This window comes from Saccostrea cucullata, unplaced genomic scaffold (assembly GCF_032062105.1).
Source record: "Saccostrea cucullata isolate Sc308-1 unplaced genomic scaffold, CSIRO_AGI_Scuc_v1 ctg7900, whole genome shotgun sequence".
Classification (NCBI taxonomy): Eukaryota; Metazoa; Mollusca; class Bivalvia; order Ostreida; family Ostreidae; genus Saccostrea; species Saccostrea cuccullata.
Genome location: NW_026927109.1, coordinates 10,501 through 29,167, shown reverse-complemented (window position 1 = coordinate 29,167; position 18,667 = coordinate 10,501). Strand labels below are relative to the sequence as shown.

Below are 18,667 nucleotides of genomic sequence, written 5' to 3'. Positions count from 1 at the left end.
AAAATTCTGACCGTGAAAAAGATCTAATATACAGTGCATTTGTTTTTTTAGAAAATGTCCGGTAAATATTTATTACGAACTTTAACTTTTAATGTGTAGCTACTATAAATGAAATCTAAATATATATATGTACAAAAGGTTAGATGTAATTTGTAGATGCAATATCATAATTTACGTGTTAAGCAAACATTTACACTACAATTTAGCAAAACGTAAGGAATAACAAATTAATGTATTTTAAAATTACATGTATATATAGCATGACTTTAAAAGGTATTTAGTTTACATTTCTTTCGTCCGTTTCACTTGTACACCATTCGATACATTGAAAATCAATTCAACACTCTCTTCTTCCTCTTCTTTTTTTGTTTTCTCGTTAAAACTTAAGAAAAATAAATGCCTTATAATCCGCTGTTAAATTAGTTTGAATTTTTCGGGATCGAAAAATAAAGGAAATCAATTATTCATGTACATGTAAATCTACGTCGAATGATGTACAGTTGAATTTTAGAAAAATTTATCAATGTTCTCCATTTTATCACTGTTTACATGTACAGTGTACATGTCCGCATCGCCGCATAAACAACAATGATCGATCCACAATTCCATTACTGTATTGGAATATACAAGGGGCGGGGCTTATTGGCGGTGAGATTAAAGCGGGGTCCGCTTCATGCATCAGTGCGTAAAGCGGTCCCAGGAAGCGAACGCCGGGTTCGCTCTAGCGGACCCAGAACTGACCCCGAGCGAACCCGGAGCGCACCCAAAGCGCACCCGGAGCGGTCCCAAAATTTCTGATAGCGAACCCGAAGCGGACCCCGAGCGAACCCGGGGTCCGCTCCGGGTTCGCTATGGTGTTAGGTTGTGTCCGATCGGTACTGTATATACTCCGCATGCAGGTGATGAAGGCAGTGGCGGATCCAAAAATTTTGAAAAGGGGGAGGCCCGCCCAGTTTCAGGTCAGGGTAGGGTCCCACAGCCGCACCAAAACATTGATTTATTAAATATTGTGTAACTTTTGGGACACAAAAGGGGGGGGGGGCATGGCCCCCCTCCAAATCCGCCAGTGCAAGGTATATGGCTACATAGTAAGGGAAGTTGACAATAGAAAAGTTTTAGTCGTCACGTTTATCATATAGATTAGGTGTCACATTACCAGTATTGCCAGTTTTAAGTAAAATATCCAAGTATGAAACAGAATTGTCGGACTCTGGTATCTTTTATCTCAAGCTCACCAGGATATATCGAATTGACGTAGGAATGGAAATTACCATAATTAATTGACAATATGTCGTCGAGATAACTAAATGTCAAGTTGAAAGCCACAGCAAGTGTTTTCCTCTTTTCAATAGATAATCTTTTTTTTTACCACGAAACTGTATGGGATTCATGTTCATAGAGAAAATTCAATGTTGAAAATTTATATTGATGCATCTTAGGTGATGCGTCTGGGACATGGAATTCGCAATTTCCTTAAATCGAGAAACCCCCAAAAATGTCTGTTCTGCAACCACGAAGTTGTAATCAGGAGGGAGGGCTTGGTCTGCACTTAGTCAGCACTGTACAGTTCCTAACACTTTCGATTTTTGTGGTTGGGCAAATTAACCGGTCAGTTATTTTGGTGAGGTTTCTCCACATCGTGTGAAATGGTGGTGGCAATGACAAGTCCTCTTTTGATGCTTCCAGGAGTCGAATTGACACATGTTGTCAGTAGTATAAACCGCCTGGATGGCCGGGTCAACTGAGTGCACTTTTGGGGCTGGGGGGGATAGCCGGGTCAACTGAGTGCAGCCCCTGTGGGGGATAGCCGGGTCAAGGGAGTGCAGCCCCTGTGGGGGATAGGTGGGTCAAAGGAGTGCAGCCCCTGTAGGGGATAGGTGGGTCAAGGGAGTGCAGCCCCTGGAGGGGGATAGGCGGGTCAAGAGAGTGCAGATGTGTGCATAAAAAAATATGCTGACTACACAGGTAATACTTGGCAGCGATTCAAGTTTGTTTAGGGCCCTGTGCAAAAAATGTGCTTACCTATGCATTGTGACGTCATCCACTGTATAAATACAGGTTTTCTCCTACTTTCAGGTCATTCTACTATCAGATCCAGCTCCCTGCCTGGGGGTCATGGATTCTACTAGAGAAAAACAGTTACATGCTCAGCGATTATTAAAATGGAAAAAAAGGGAAAAAGAATTAGAACGAATTCTTTATGAGAAAAGAGAGCAAGAGTTAAAGCTCCGGGAAAAAAATGCTAAAATATTACAGAGAAGAGCTCAATTAGAACAACAACGACAACAACAACTACAACGACAACGACAATTACGGGAAAGAGAATTAGATCAAATTCTTGATGAAAATAAAGAGCGAGAATTAAAGCTTCGGAAAAGAAATGCCAGACTATTACAGAGAAGAGCTCAACTACAAAAACAACAACAACAGCAAAGGACTAGGGCGCATGAGGGGTCAAAGTTACCTATTCATTCACCACCCAAACCCAAGGCCATATCCCAGTATTATCGAGTTACAGTGAATGAAAGGGTGCACTCTAGAAAATTTAAAGCTCAAGAGGATTTTTACACTGTGATTTTTAAGGAGTTTCCAGAGGAAGAAAACAGAGGATTCGTTCGGCGATTATTCAGACACATGTTACAAACTTTCAAATCGAAAATGCAGTGTAATCCTAACGATTACCTCCGCCTGAACATACGCCACAAATCTCTGGAATCAGAGATTTGGTACGAGTTTACTCAATGTAAACATTTTAACGAGGACGTCATTTTAGAGAAGATTGAAGCCGTGCAACAATCCAGAAAGGAGTTCAAACTGGGCGACGGGGGCATGGAATTCGATATGTTTCGGGTCAAGTATCCCGAAGGAAGTGGTGGCCAGAAAACCAAGCATTTACAAGTGAATAAGGAGACTTTTAAGAACAAGAAAAGAGCCATCGTTCGGATCGTCAATCCCTGGGATAAATTTTGTTTAGCTAGAGCCATCGTCGTGACTCGATTACATAGTCAAAAACACGAACATCCAGACCCCGAATGGGAAAAACAATGGAAACGCATGAGATTAGGAGATGTAAGAGCCAATGACCAGAAGAACCAAGCCATAGCCCTCATGGAACAGGCCGAGTGTGATATCACTCAAGCTTGTGGATCTGCAGAGTGGACGAAATTACAACAGGTATTAGCTCCTCAGTATCGACTGAAAATATTTCAGTTCAAGTCTACTTCGACTAAACTCACCTTAGAGCGCATCTTCAAAGGCTGGGGAGATGGAACCTGTTTGAACATATTGTTCGACGACCATCATTACGATGCCATCATATCCATGCCGGGAGTGACGGGGAACCAATATTACTGTGATCATTGCGACGTGGGGTACCATCATGTCACAGAACATCGGTCCAAGTGCCCTCATCGCTGTCCCTATTGTTTAGGACAACACCCTAAATGTCCCGATGAAGGGATCGAGATTAAATGCCCGGAATGCCATGGAATGTTTAAGAACAGGACTTGTACGAAAATCATTTAAGACCCCATAGTAAGAAGACCACCACTACTGTCTGCAATTTAATGGAACAATGCGAGAAGTGTCAGTCTTGGATACCTAAGAAATTATTCCCTCATCACAAATGCGGAGGACAGAAACAATGTAAGATCTGTAAGAAAATCGTCGATACCGATCATCAGTGCTACGTACAACAGAAGCCCCAGAAGAAGAAGAAGAAGAAGAAGGGGAAAGACACCTTACAGTTTTACATCTATTTCGATTTCGAATGCACTCAGGAAACCGGCATTCACATCCCTAATCTGTGTGTGGCACACCGCGTCTGTCAACATTGCGGTCACTTACCCATAGACCAACCCTGTCCTCATTGTCAACACATGGGACCCCGTCAGCACCTATTTCAAGGACCAGACACCTTAAAGAAGTTCATGGACTGGTTATTACAACCCACTACAGGGACTAAGAATTCCACTTTTGTACACGACGAGGCCATCGTCATCGCCCATAACTTCAAAGGCTACGACGGACAATTCATTTTGAATCACCTGGTGCATTCCTCTTGCCTGAAACCTAACGTCATCATGAACGGCAGTAAGATCTTGTACATGGAAATATGCGGACTGAAATTCATCGACTCCTATAGTTTCTTACCATTTCCTTTGGCTAAGATGCCCTCCGCTTTCGGATTCGACCAATTGAGAAAAGGTTATTTCCCTCACTTTTTTAATACGGAGCAGAACCAGAATTACGTAGGACCTTATCCACCGGCAGCTTTCTACAATCCGGACGAAATGTCTATCAGTGGACGACGGGCTTTTTATGAATGGTACGAACAACAGAGGGGAAAGTGTTTGATTTCCAGAAAGAGTTTGTAGAGTATTGTATCTCGGACGTCGACATTTTACGCCGATGCTGTGCAAAGTTTAGAGCCACCCTCAAGAGTTTGGTCAATGTGGACCCTTTCCAGGAATCCATCACTTTTGCCAGTGCTGCTAATTTAGCCTACCGTCGACAATTCATGTCTGAAGACACCATAGCCATCATTCCTAACCTCGGGTATCAACCGGCACGACAATATTCGGCTAAAGCATGTCGGTGGCTCACCTGGATGAGTCATCAGACTGGATGTCACATACAACATGCCAGAAACGGGGGCGAAGTCCAGATCGGAAATTATACCGTCGACGGATACCAGGAAGCGACTCGCACCGTCTACGAATTTTAGTTTACAGACGGAAACTCATCCTCATCGGACCCAATATACTTACCAGCAATTACACGAAGAAACCCTCAGAAGGACTGTCGATTTAGAAAACATGGGGTATACCGTCCGTGGTATCTGGGAGCACGATTTCGATCAGCAAGTGCAAAAAGATGAGAGTTTACAGCAATTTGTAGGAAACCTGGACATTCCGGATCCTTTGAAACCTCGAGAAGCCCTGTACGGAGGTCGGACCAATGCCACCCGATTATATTGTGAGGAAGGGGACATGAGATACGTGGACGTTTGCTCCCTATACCCTTACGTGTTGAAACACAGACCATTTCCCGTAGGGCATCCCGAGATCATCACAGAGGAGTTCCAGGACGTGAGAAATTATTTCGGTCTCATTCACTGTCGGGTCTTACCTCCCCGAGACCTCTATCACCCCGTATTACCTTATCGGACGGGAGGCAAGTTATTATTTCCCTTATGTCGCACGTGTGCCGAACGACAGGACTCTACGTCTCAAGATCGATGTCAACACACCTCCCAGGAACGTAGTCTCACGGGTACTTGGGTGACGACCGAATTACATAAAGCCCTAGACATGGGATATACCTTAGATCGAATCTACGAAGTGTGGCATTTTAAAGAAAGCAGTCAAGAGTTATTCAGATCTTACATCGATACCTTCCTCAAGATCAAACAGGAAGCGTCCGGATTTCCCCCCGACTGTAAGACCTCAGAACAAGAACAAGATTACATTCGACAAGTGTTATACAAAGAAGGATTCATGATGGACATTCTCAGTATCGAGAAGAATCCAGTGAGAAGAACAATTGCTAAACTCTTTTTAAATTGTCTGTGGGGAAAATTTGCTCAACGTTTGTTATTACCCAAAACCAGATACTTGGACGAAGAAGAGGAATTACAGCAACTCTTACAAGATTCGACTCTCGACATCAAGGGCATGCAACTCTTAGACAATAAAGAGGACTCCAATAAGGACAAGATGCTAGTGAATTATCAAGACAAACAGGAATTCGTCGAAGAATGTCCCTTTGGAAACGTGGTCCTGGCTTGTTTTACTACCGCGCATGCCCGCTTACACCTCTACGAGACTTTACAACCTTTAGGAGATAGGGTCCTTTATTTCGATACGGACAGTATCATTTACCAACATCAGGAAGGAGCCTTTAATCCTACCTTGGGCAATAGATTAGGAGAATGGACCGACGAATTAGACGGGGATCACATCATCAAATTCATGTCGGCAGGCCCTAAAAATTATGCTTACCGGACGGCCAAAGGAACCGAGGTTCATAAAGTCAAAGGAATCACTCTCAACTATCGAACCTCTCAGATCGTGTCCCCAGAGACTTTAGAAAAAATGCTTAAGGGAGAAATAGAGGAAGTGACAGTCCCTTATCCCAACAAAATCCAGAGGACTCGTGATCATGAGGTCGTGAGCAAACCATTAGAGAAAAAGTATAGAATTGTATATGACAAGAGACAAATTGTAGAGAATTATAACACTTTACCTTATGGTTATTGATATGTTGATATGTTTGACATTGAATTAAAAAATTGAATTGTTGTTTTCTGTGTTGTTGTTTTTCTTCTCTATAAAAGGTATTCTTATTCAAAATCAAAGGTCATTTCTAATCATGGGGAGTCGCGAGCCAGACCAACCCATGCGTTTTCCCCAGTATGCTCAGCTCTCAAAGAGAGAAGCTACTTTTGAGCAGGGATGGCCAGAACCTCTCTTAGGAAAAATACCAGACCTAGCTCGAGCTGGGTTTTTCTACAGGGGACTAAAAGATAACGCTACCTGTTTTCATTGTGGAATGACTTTAACGAATTGGGATCCCGAGGACGATCCTTGTGTAGAACATGCTTATTGGAACCCCAATTGTCCTTACATCAATCAGTATAAAGGACGAAGCTGGGTGATGAGTATATTTGTCGGGGACTTAGAGAAGCAGGGATATAAACCTTTACCTGAGATTAAACCTCTACTGAACCCAGAACCAGACGTCCAGGCTCGAGGAAAATGTCACATTTGTTTAGACGAGGAATTACAAATTGTTTTTCTACCTTGCGGACACGTATGCTGCTGTGCCTTGTGTGCTCCTTCTTTTCAGTTTTGCCCCATCTGTCGAGGTGAGATTCAACAGTCCAAACGCCTATTTCTATGTTAACTATAAATAAGACCCTGAACCCAACTTTTCTTTCATTGATCAACATGTATTCCGAGGAGACACCCCTCCCTTCTTTTCAACTGAAACACGAGTTTACCATGGTGGTTGCTGGACCCTCGAAATCGGGCAAAACAGAATTCGTCAAGACATTAGTGAACAATCTAGACTGGATCACCCCCATGCCCGAAAAGATCGTCTGGTGTTATCGGGAATGGCAACCCGCTTACACTTCTTTAAAAGAGAAGGTATCTTTCATCCGAAATATTCCAGAAGACGACGAGAAATTAGTAGCCAATTTGAGTGTGCCCCATTTACTCAGTTTTGACGACATGATGGGAGGAAAAGCCATCGAATCGATTGTGGATTGGTTTACCCGTAAAGCGCATCATCGGAATACCAGTGTGATTTACATCACTCAGAATTTATTTGATCGAGCTGCTTCTCATCGCACCATTAGTTTGAATGCTCATTATTTAGTCTTATTCAAAAATCCCAGAGACAAATCTCAGATCAGTGTGTTGAGTCGTCAGCTAGCTTTACCTCATTTGATGTCTGCTTATCAAGAAGCCACCCAGGTACCTCACGGATATCTACTCGTGGACTTGAGTCCCCATACCCCAGACCAATACCGATTGAGAAGTCGAATGTTTGAAATGTTGACTGTACACATGCCTCAAGAGTATAAATAAAAGTGTTTCACACTCTTCTGGCTCATTGTTCATTTCCATCTCATCATGGCTCCATCAGCCAAGAGTAAATTAGTGAGAACCTTGCGACGTTTACAGCGGGAACGAGATCCCGCGAAGCGAGCCCATTTAATCGAATTAGGGCGTAAAGCCTTATTGAATTGGTTTGCCATGGGAGCTCGCAATTTAATGAAAGGGGTTTTACCTATCAATAAACAGACCCAAAAGTTTATTAATAATCATCGTCAAGATTTAAAGATCACCGATCAATCGGCCAGTGACGAAGACAGAAAAACGGCTATTTTAAAACGCGGAGGAGCTGGATTTCTAGGTGGAGTCATCATTCGTCATTTATTTAAATGGAATAGTCCTAAAAAACGCCGGGTTCGTCGTTTAAAGAGTGTAGTGGTAAGAGTCGATAATAAGAAACAAAGAGTGTTTCCAGATTGGATGGTCCGTGTCGGAGGAGCAGCTCAAAAGAGCAGAAAAAAGAAGAAGAGAAAAGCCCCTCCCAAGAAGAGAAAAGCCCCTCCTAAGAAAAAAGCCCCACCCAAGAAAACAGCAGCAACGAAAAGGCGAAAATCTGCTCCTCAAACTCTAGCTCAACGTAAAGCCATGCCCGAAAGTTTAAAAAACGAAATCAATCAGTATTATAAGGAACAAAGACAAAAGACCATAGGAGAGTTGCTCAAGAAACAAGCAGAACTGAGAATGGATCGTGCTATGGGACCCATAGGCAGTCAAAGAGCCAGCGATTTAGAAGTGTTTCCTCGTGTGAATGTGGGCATTCCCTCCTCCTCCCCTGGAATTAAAGTTCCCATTCATGTCCCTAAAATCACACGCTTTCAACCCTTGACGGCCTCGACACCTCAACTACCTAAAGGTCTGAGATATAAATGTCGATACTGCGGAAAAATTTATGTCAGGGAGAAAGCGAGAGATAAACACGGAGGGTATGCCCCTCCTTAAGAGAGAGAAACACTATAAAAGGGAGTGACATGGGAGACTTCTCTTCATTGTTTTCAAAGATGGCCAAGAAGAAAAAGGGATGTTGTACGCGATTAAGAGCTCATGCCCCTCTTTTAAGAGTGTTATCAGACCCTCACTATTCCTCGTCCTTAAAAACGGGGATTTTAAAACATTGTTCTGGAGATTGTATTTTGAAAATTTGTGAGATCGTCTACAATCTATTAAAAGGGGTGTTACCTCTCAATTCGGCTCAGAAACGAAAACTAGCTCCTAAGAAACACATCTTAAGGAGACTGATTCGACCTCAATCTGTCCAGAGACGAAGAGCTTTATTAGTCAAGCAGAAAGGTGGTTTTTTTCCTTTTTTAATCTCAGCAGCTGCTCCTTTACTTTTGAACCTCCTAAAATGAGTCGTAAAATGGTGTTAGTACCTGAGGTTCTGTTGAATGAACTCAAAGCTAAACTCCCCAAACCTCCGGAATTTCAATCTACGCTGAGTATAGGTCAAGAATTGGACCAGATTACCAGACGTGAAGATTTAACTCCAGAAGAAAAAGTGGCTTTATACGGTCAAGAACTTCATCGGTATAGGAATTATTTACAACAAGCGAGAGAGCCAACGACTACCAAAAAAACCCCTGCACCCGTAGCCCCAGCTCCCGCAGCAGCAGCTCCAGCAGCAGCAGCAGCAGCTCCAGATCCCGAGATGGATCAACAAATCATTCAAAGTGTGAATAAACCCATGCAAAGAAAAGCTGAATTATTATTAAATCATTTAAAGAAAACCAACGTCTTGACTTGGAATAAAGACGGAGAAATCAGTTATCGAGGTCAAAAAGTGCCCGATTCTAACATTGTGGATATAATGGCTGAAAACATGAGAACCAGATCCTTGAAAAATCGTCCGGTGCCTAAAGGATTTGATGAATTTGCTCAAGCTTTAAAAGAGACCCATGCTCCGATGGACTACGTGAAAAATCGAGACCTTATAAAAGCCATGCAGAAACCGGGAAAAATCAGTACTCCTAAAGGGGTTTTGGGTGACGAGGACGAAGAAGAAGAGAGCGGATTTCATGATGCTTCTTCTTCTTTTTTGACTCCTATTAGTCGACCTGTAGAGGCAAGATCAAGGGTGTTAAAAAAATTCACACCTAAATATAGTCCCTATCGAGCCCAAAAGCAATTAAAAGCCCAAGAAGAAGAAGCCAAGAAGAAATTAGAACAAATCGACGAAAATTGGCTTCATTTGCCTAAGACATGAAGAAGAAGAAGGGAGTAGAAGACATTTTAACAGAGATTTATTACGATCCCAAGAGAGGATATGGAGGCATACAGACTTTGTATCGTCAGGTCAAAAGTCTGGGGCATAAGATTTCTTTGAATACCATACGAGAATGGTTAAAAGAGCAAGATACCTATACCTTACATAAACCCATTCATCGAAAATTCCGGAGACAACAGACCAGAGTGACGGATATAGACGAACAATGGCAATTAGATTTAGCCGATGTGTCCAGTTTAAAGAAACACAATGACGGCTATACCTTTTTATTGTGTGCCATTGACGTCTTATCTAAATATGCATGGGTGGTGCCTTTAAAACAGAAAACGGGGAAAGAAATGATTCGAGGATTACAAGAGATTTTCCGACAAGACGATCGACGCCCCGTCCGCATTCAATCGGATCAAGGCAAAGAATTTACCAATCGAGAATTCTTACAGGCGTTTAAATCCATTCATTTCTTTACCACTCGCAATACGGACACCAAAGCCAGTATCGTGGAACGATTTCAGAGAACCCTCAAAGCACGCATGTGGCGGTATTTCACTCGGAATAAGACCAGACGGTATTTAGAGATCTTACCGGATTTAGTGTATGCTTACAATCATACTTATCATCGCAGTATCCAAAGAACCCCAGCTCAAGTGAAGCCCTCGAATGTGTTAAAAGTCTGGAAAACTTTATATGGGGAATCATCACCTAAAACCAAAAAAACCCCCAAGTTTAAAACAGGAGATAAAGTGCGCATCAGTAAAGCTAAACGCACTTTTGAAAAAGGATATTTACCGAACTGGACCACGGAAATATTTACCATTGCTCAACGAGTCCCCGGTCGGTATCCTTACGTGTATCGAGTACAAGATTACAACCAAGAGGAATTAGAAGGGACTTTTTACGAGAAAGAATTACAACAGATCATTAAAAAAGACGACGTGTACGAAGTGGAGGAAATCTTGGGGTATAAAAAGCGACGAGTCGGGAAGAAAATCATTCAAGAAGTCAAAGTCCGGTGGAAAGGATATCCCCCTAGTTTCGATTCATGGATTCCCCAAACGGATCTCATCAAATAACACCTCATTGGAAATGTTGTGGAGAGAATATACCTCGAGAAGAAATTGTGTATTTTGCTCAATTATTCATTTGTATTTCCCTCATCATCACCAGTGTGGTCATGTTAGCTTTACACGATTCTAATCGAGAATATTGGATGGTCTGTGTGAGTTCTTCGGTCGGTTACATCATGCCTAGTCCTACCATGATACATCAAACCCCTAGGGTCAAGAAGACGAATTCACCCAGTTAATCCTGGAATCTAAAAATAGATACACCCCTCTATATAAAAAGGAGACACCATAACCCCAAGAGGATCATTTCTGATCTGAGTGAGGGACAGAGCACATCATGGATTTTTTAAGCTCAGAGTATCGTTGGAAAATAGTAGAACCTGAAGGGACTAGTCACAAAGGAGAATGGATGAAAAACAAAGAGAAATGTATTCAAGATTTCTTTGATAAGAATCCAGGACAAACAGGTCTCAATGAAATCTACCTGTATAAGAGATTCAAGTTACCAGACCGCCAAAGCATAAAAACCATGCTCTTAATAGGACCCAGATCACCTAAATATGGAGAATTCAAATGGAAAGTCAATTACGTCTTGGCTCACCGAAGAGAGGGACCTGAAAGCACTTTGATTCAAGGAAAATGGATGAAAAAAGCTGGAGATTGTATAAAAGACTATTTGGAAGAAGTGGTCGTAAAAGGATACGATATCATGGACTGTGCTTGTGAAACAGAATATTTGTACATGAGGAGACCTTTTCCCATACAAAAAGAACTGAAGAGAAGTTTTGAATGTTTGTTATTATGATGTTCTTGTTGTTGTTGTTGTAATGAATAAAAAATAAAAGAAAAAAAACAAAAAATTCTAGTGTTGTTAGTTATTTTTCCCTATATACACACAACTAAACGCTCTATATACACACAACAGAGCGCTCTCTATACACTAGCTTTGTCATGATGACGTCACAATCACGGATTTGAATCGCTGCCAAGTATATTACCTGTGTAGTCAGCATAAAAAACGTAGGTAAAACGTGCACAGGCTCCGCCCCCCTACAGCAGGTATATAAAGCGGAGCTGGGAGTACCCTGCACTCATTATTTAGCAATCATGATTTGTGTGTATAGATTGATGTACTTGTTGGAGGTAGAAAAATATGTTTGTCATTACTGTGATCAGAGCACCAGGAATAATAAAGAATTCACAGTATATAACCCCTGTCCGGGATGGCGTTGGAAAGTCTATCGGATTTGCCAGCATTGTGAAATGCCATTTCCACACTGGTTTGACGATGATGAGCCTTCTTTAGAGACTTGTGGCTGTAGCTGGTGCCTGAAATATTTCATCTGGAAGAAAGGAATTGAGAACATACCGCCTCCCCGATGGGTGAAAATGACCAGGAACAGACCTTTGAAAGAATGTATGATGTGCTACCAGGAAAAGACTCAAGGAAAATGGAAATGCGGACAATGCCGTCAGTATCCCTGTTGTGAGAAATGTATAGAGAAGTTCACAGTGACCTGCTACAGAAATTGTCCCTTATGCCGATATGAAGGACATTAAAATCATTTGACTTTTTTTTTTGTATTTTTTACTTGAATAAAAAATTTGTTTAGTTTTAAAAAAATTCTTTGTTTTGTTGTTTGTTTTAAAAATAAAATATAATTAAAAAAAAAATTAAAAAAATAGATGAAAGGTTTTATCAAGAGGTATATAACAAATCCTCTCTCATTCTGAAAAAGGACACTGAACAAGTCAGACGTGTTTTTGTTTCAAAGATGCAGTATCGTTGGTATTGTGAGAGTCCCATTAGTCAGTGTATGTACATGCAAGGAGGGTGGATGAAAACTAAAATAGTAGCCATCATGGATTTCTGTGAAAATCATCCAGGCTTTTCCCTGGAGAATGTGTGGTTGGAAAAAAGAATGAAAATCCCCTATCCTCTAACAGGATCTAGAGTACCAGGGTAAAAAATGAAATATTATCAGCAATACAAAAACTCAAAGGAATCGTCTGACACCCATCAACACCATTCAGAATGAAAGTTCATGGTACTCGGACATTGGAGATTGTCTGAAATATTATTTCAAGATGGAGAAAAAAGGACTTACGTTTCCACCTCATTATTGTCCTACAGAGTACTTGTATTGTCGCATCCCCTTTTCCCAGATTAAAGACTCGGTGGAAAAGAAAGGACATTTGTTGACTCGAGTGATTGAGGACCGATCATCTATGACGATAGAAACCCTGGAAACTTCAAATTCACAAATATGTGTATATACTTAACCAACGAAAGTGGAATTTCAACTATGTAGAAGATATTTAAATAACAATTAAAATTCCCGACAAAGAAGAATAAATAGAATTGAAATCAATTTATGTTTCTTTTAATAATATATGGCACGCTCAATTTAAAACCTTATTACCACAAACAGATTGAATTTTAAAAAAGTTGTTTTGCACTGTTAAATACAAAGGTTTATTACAGTTTAGCAAGTGTGTTAAAAATGCTTTACTTGCTGTGAATTGTATTTGCGATGCATGGCCGAATCAGTGGGTTAATAAATTTTGATATTCCTTTATTTCTGGGTCTTTTGGCCTCTGATTTTAACCGACTTTAACATTGTTTTATTTGCGACCGCTCATAAATTCATCTGCTTCCTTAATTTTTTAAGCTTTAGTTTAAATTCAGTGGATTTAACCTTCAAGCACTGCGTTTAATTAAAAATAAAAGAATCAAGAGAAATGGTGAAAACTATATAGTTGTTGTTTTAACAGAAAAATCAACGTAAAAACATGGTGTACTTGTATCGTTTAAGTGCGTGTTCTTTGAAAGACCAATTAATTTCTAACAATTGATATACCATTTTTTTTATGCCAAAAATAAATGAAACCTATCATATATATAATATATGATTTGCAAAAAAAAAAAAAAAAAAAAAAAACAACATTATATAACAAAGGTTACCAGGAAAAAACCCAGTATATTATGGATGCCTGGTTCCTTTAAAGTCTTTTGCTCGACACATTTCATCAAAAAAAATTATCTCCATATTTTTATGATTAGAATTTAAAATGAAAATTTTAAAAATCCAATGCCATTACGTCAATGTGTTATGTAAACAGGGCCTGTGTCATGTTTTGGGGATTAAAATACTAAAATATATTTGTTTAAAGTAGATAAAATAAAAGAATTTATAAATACTTTCAGACAGTTTCTAGTAATAATGAATTTCATTTTGTTATTAACATGACATTTCCAATATGTAAACAATCACGGGGCCCAAGGCTCATTTGTTAACAGGAGGAAATTTTTGCTAATCATTAGACTGCCTTAATTTGAAATTGAGATCAATGTTTTGAAAAAAATCTGTGTCTAAAACATAATCCAGTTTGAGGGAAATAGAAGACAATATGAATTCTATGAAATTTATTTTTTATACTATAAATTAACAATGTAGTAATGAAAATATGTGATTTGATGCTGCACATTTGATAAGTTATTAAGAATACGGACAATACAGAAATCTATAGCCGAGTGATTAAAGTATGAAAATCAAGGAGGGGGAAAAATGCTTACTGGCATTATGCAATTCTATACTGGGGCGGTTTTTCCTACATCCCTAGCTTATAAGGAAATTCTAGGCAAAAACCCGGACAGTCAGAAAGTCATTCTTCAGATTTCCGTGTTGTGACAGAAAAATGACCAAATGGAATAAAAAACTTGTTTTTTAAAAAAAATTCTTTGTTTTGTTGTTTGTTTTAAAAATAAAATATAATTAAAAAAATAAAATAAAAAAAAAAATAAAAAAAATAGATGAAAGGTTTTATCAAGAGGTATATAACAAACCCTCTCTCATTCTGAAAAAGGACACTGAACAAGTCAGACGTGTTTTTTGTTTTTTCCCCAAAGATGCAGTATCGTTAGTATTGTGAGAGTCCCATTAGTCAGTGTATGTACATGCAAGGAGGGTGGATGAAAACTAAAATAGGAGCCATCATGGATTTCTTTGAAAATCATCCAGGCTATTACCTGGACAATGTGTGGTTGGAAAAAAGAATGAAAATTCCCTATCCTCTAACAGGATCTAGAGTGAGGGTGAAAATCAAAACATTATCAGCAAACAAATGGGTTACTTGTACTCAAAGGAATCGATTCAACACCATTCAGAATGAAAGTTCATGGACTCCATTGGAGATTGTCTGAAATATTATTTCAAGATGGAGAAAAAAGGACCCACCTCATTATTGTCCTACAGAGTGGCAGATTAAAGACTCGGTGGAAAAGAAAGGACATTTGTTGACTCGAGTGATTGAGGACCGATCATCAGAAGACGAAGAAGAAGAAGAAATAGATGTGTAAATCATTGAATAAATTTTTTGAATTTTAAAAAAAGTGTTATAAATACAAAGGTCTTAAGGTCTAGAGTCTCAGTCTTAGATTGAACATGGGCGAGAGCAGTGGGTTTTACATGACTTTACCCAGTGATGGGTCTATGGCCTCTTTTTCTAGCAATACGACTGCTCAATTTAAAACCTTATTACCACAAGAGATTTAACCGACGGAGAATGGGAAGTGGCTTTAACAGAAATGATGTATCCCAATTCATTGAAAAACATTACAGAAGAGGAAGCTTATTTTGACATCCTGGTTCCTGAGGCTTTTGCTCGCCATATCAAAAACCCCAATGTTTATGGCAGATTTAAAATGAAAACCTTGGACTAATGCCATTACGTCAATGTCCTGTACTGCTCATTGGGCCCATGCTAAACGGCCTCAACTCGGTGAACTAGATAGCAAGATGGAAATTAGACGAATTCACTTCAGACCCCCCTATGTTCACCCCAAGGCCTTAACAAAGTCTAGGACTAGAGAGATCATTGAAAAAAATATGGAAAACCCTTGGTGATGGAGATGAAGAAAAATCTATGAAATTAGTATATTACGAGACCTATGATCGAGTGATGTATCAAATTAATGCAAAAATGCTTAGTCCTTTATGCATTCGTTTCCACCAGCCTATTAGCTAGGCATGGACAGTCACCCCAAACTATACAAAAACATGACCAAATGGATCAACATTAGTTTTTTACTGTGGATTTATATGAAAATCTGAAATCCATGTATGTCTATTGTGACTTGATTCAACCCCAGACGGATCCAATGCCTTGAAATTATTAAGACCTTGTACATTTCATTTGGAGGATTCAAAACAAGCTGAACTTAGAGCGGAATATTTGAAACTAAGTAAAAAAAACATTTCGATACCACTGAGATTCATATCATGACTCCTTTAGGGACTCCCATGCCCTTTGTAAGTGGTAAATCAGTGGTGAAACTTCATTTCAGAAAAGTATACTGAGACGAATGTACCGTTATTGTGTTCCATCTTATTGGGCGTGATGAAAGGAATGAAAATTGTATTCAGAAAGGTAATAAAAGGAAGTCCCCAAGATATAAAGGTCAGTTGAACAAGAGACATGAACCATGAGAGGATTACTGAGGATTTTTTATCTGATTTATTGAAAACGGAGCAGTAAATCTCTGGATTGGTGGGAGCCCTTGACTACTTTTTCTGCTACACAATTACTCAAATTGGATTTTAAAAACTCACATGAAACCTCAAAAAGGAGGAAATTTTTTAAACTTAGCAAAATACCAGGCAGATCTTTGACTCTCAAGACGCGGCCCAGTTAGCCATGGGGTTACAAAAAGGTCGAGGATTTGTCAAATTTACTCCAACATGGGAAAAAACAATAGAAAATAAATATTAAAAGAGGCAGTCAAAACTCACATCAAGGCTTGAAAAATACTTCGGGAATGGTGAAACAAAAAAACATGAATCTAACCCACGGAAATGTAGCTTTCAACAACCCTTTAGAAAGAAGAAAAGACAAACAGGTCATGGAAGAAGAAGAAGAAGAAGAAAGCAGACAGGGAGAGGAAGAGTCCTGTTAGCCCGAGGGGGTCCTAAGAGAAAAAGGAAAAAACAAGGAGGAGGAATTCCTAAAAGAAAACGTCATTTAGATGTGTTTGACTGAGAGAGAGTATAAATAGGACAGTCCAGGGAACAGAAGGTTCATTTGTGAAAACTGAATCCTAGTAGACACATCATGTTACAGCCCGATTCCTGTGGGTGTGGGATGAACAATTTACAATTGTTTCAAGTCCCTCCGACTAATATTGCTTTAGAAGACTCAAAATGGGAAGAATATTACCCCATTTCCAGTACTTTAGATTCCGACACCGCTCCCATCGAATTTGAAATTAAAGGACAAGGAGATCACTATCTGGATTTATCTCAAACTTATGTTCAAATGGTATGTAAATTTACCAAAGACGATGGAAGTAATCTGACTGGGGCGAACAGCACTTCCAGTCCCGTGAATAATATCTTACATTCCATGTTTACGGAAATCGATGTCAGTCTGAATGGAAAAATAGTAACTCCGGGGACGGATACCTATCCTTACAAAGCTTATCTGGAGAAATTATTGTCTTACCGACCCAGAACTTTAAAGACACAGACGAGGGCCTGTAGTCTGTGGGAAAAAGATACAGCAGGACACATGGACGAAGTGCGGTTAGACGACCTTGGTGTAGCTCAAAATAAAACCTTTGATGTAACTAAAGGTTCAAGTAAAGATACAGTGACCATTAACGAACCCATCCTCACAGCGTTACCGGCCAATTCTAAAAACGAAGGATTCCGAAAAAGACACCAAGCTATTGCTGACAGTAAGAAAATCAGTTTGCTGGATACTTTACATTTGGATTTGTTTCAACAAGATCGATTTCTACCTAATGGAGTGGACGTCCGTTTGCGATTTAATCGAGCTAGACCCTCTTTCTACATGATGATCAAAGGAGGAAGTACAGGAAAAGTGAAAATATTGAGTATGATCTTGTGGGTGAGAAAAGTCAAACCCACAGCAGTCATGATGAATACCATTAATCAAAGTTTGAATACCCACAGAGCCAAATATCCCTTGAGAAGAGTGGAAGTGAAAACCTTTACCATCCCCATAGGAACCAGTCTAAGATTACGGATCATCTGTTTCAAGGTCAGATGCCTAAACGTCTCATTTTAGGCTTTGTGGAGAATGCGGCCTTTAACGGAGATAAAACTAAAAATCCCTTTCATTTCCAAAACTTTGGGATTAAGAAATTAGATGTCAGTATCAACGGAGAGACCATGAGTACTCGTTGTTTTGAGCCTAATTTCAACGACGATTTATATCTGAGATCATATCTCAGTCTGTATCAAGCTGTATCAAGCTCTGGGAAAATTAGGAGTAGATTGGGCTCCAGACATTACCCTAGAAGAGTATAAAAGCGGCTACACTCTATGGGGCTGGGATTTCACTAAAGATCAAGAGGCGCAATCGGATAAATTCCACATCATAGAAACAGGAAATCTGAGAGTAGAAGTGCAGTTTACCAACAATACGACCATCAATTGTGTGGTGTATGCAGAATTCGATAACCTATTAGAAATTAACAAACAGAGAGAAGTGAGCATTGATTACTAAAAAATGGATACGGGACAATTGAGAGAGTCTTATCCAGAGAATTCAAGAGTTCTTTTGGAGGCGTGTATCCTGTAGATTTATTACCGGATCAATTAATACCTGGAGAAAAAGCTGTCGTGGTCAATACGGATCCTCAAGATCGACCTGGAGAACATTGGGTGTGTCTATATGTGAGCAATCCCGTGGTGGAATATTTCGATTCTTATGGATTTCCTCCCTTACAAAAAGAA

At 39.8% G+C, this 18,667-nt stretch overlaps 1 protein-coding gene across 1 annotated transcript; it reads left to right on the top strand.

Moving 5' to 3' along the window:
- The first annotated feature begins 16,743 nt into the window (after positions 1-16,743).
- On the top strand, positions 16,744-18,437 carry LOC134273471 (uncharacterized protein F54H12.2-like). Its single transcript, XM_062755670.1, has 3 exons — positions 16,744-16,858; positions 17,074-17,969; positions 18,174-18,437. Exons 1-3 carry the CDS (start codon positions 16,744-16,746, stop codon positions 18,435-18,437), a joined length of 1,275 nt encoding a protein of 424 aa, XP_062611654.1.
- Positions 18,438-18,667: the final 230 nt, after the last annotated feature.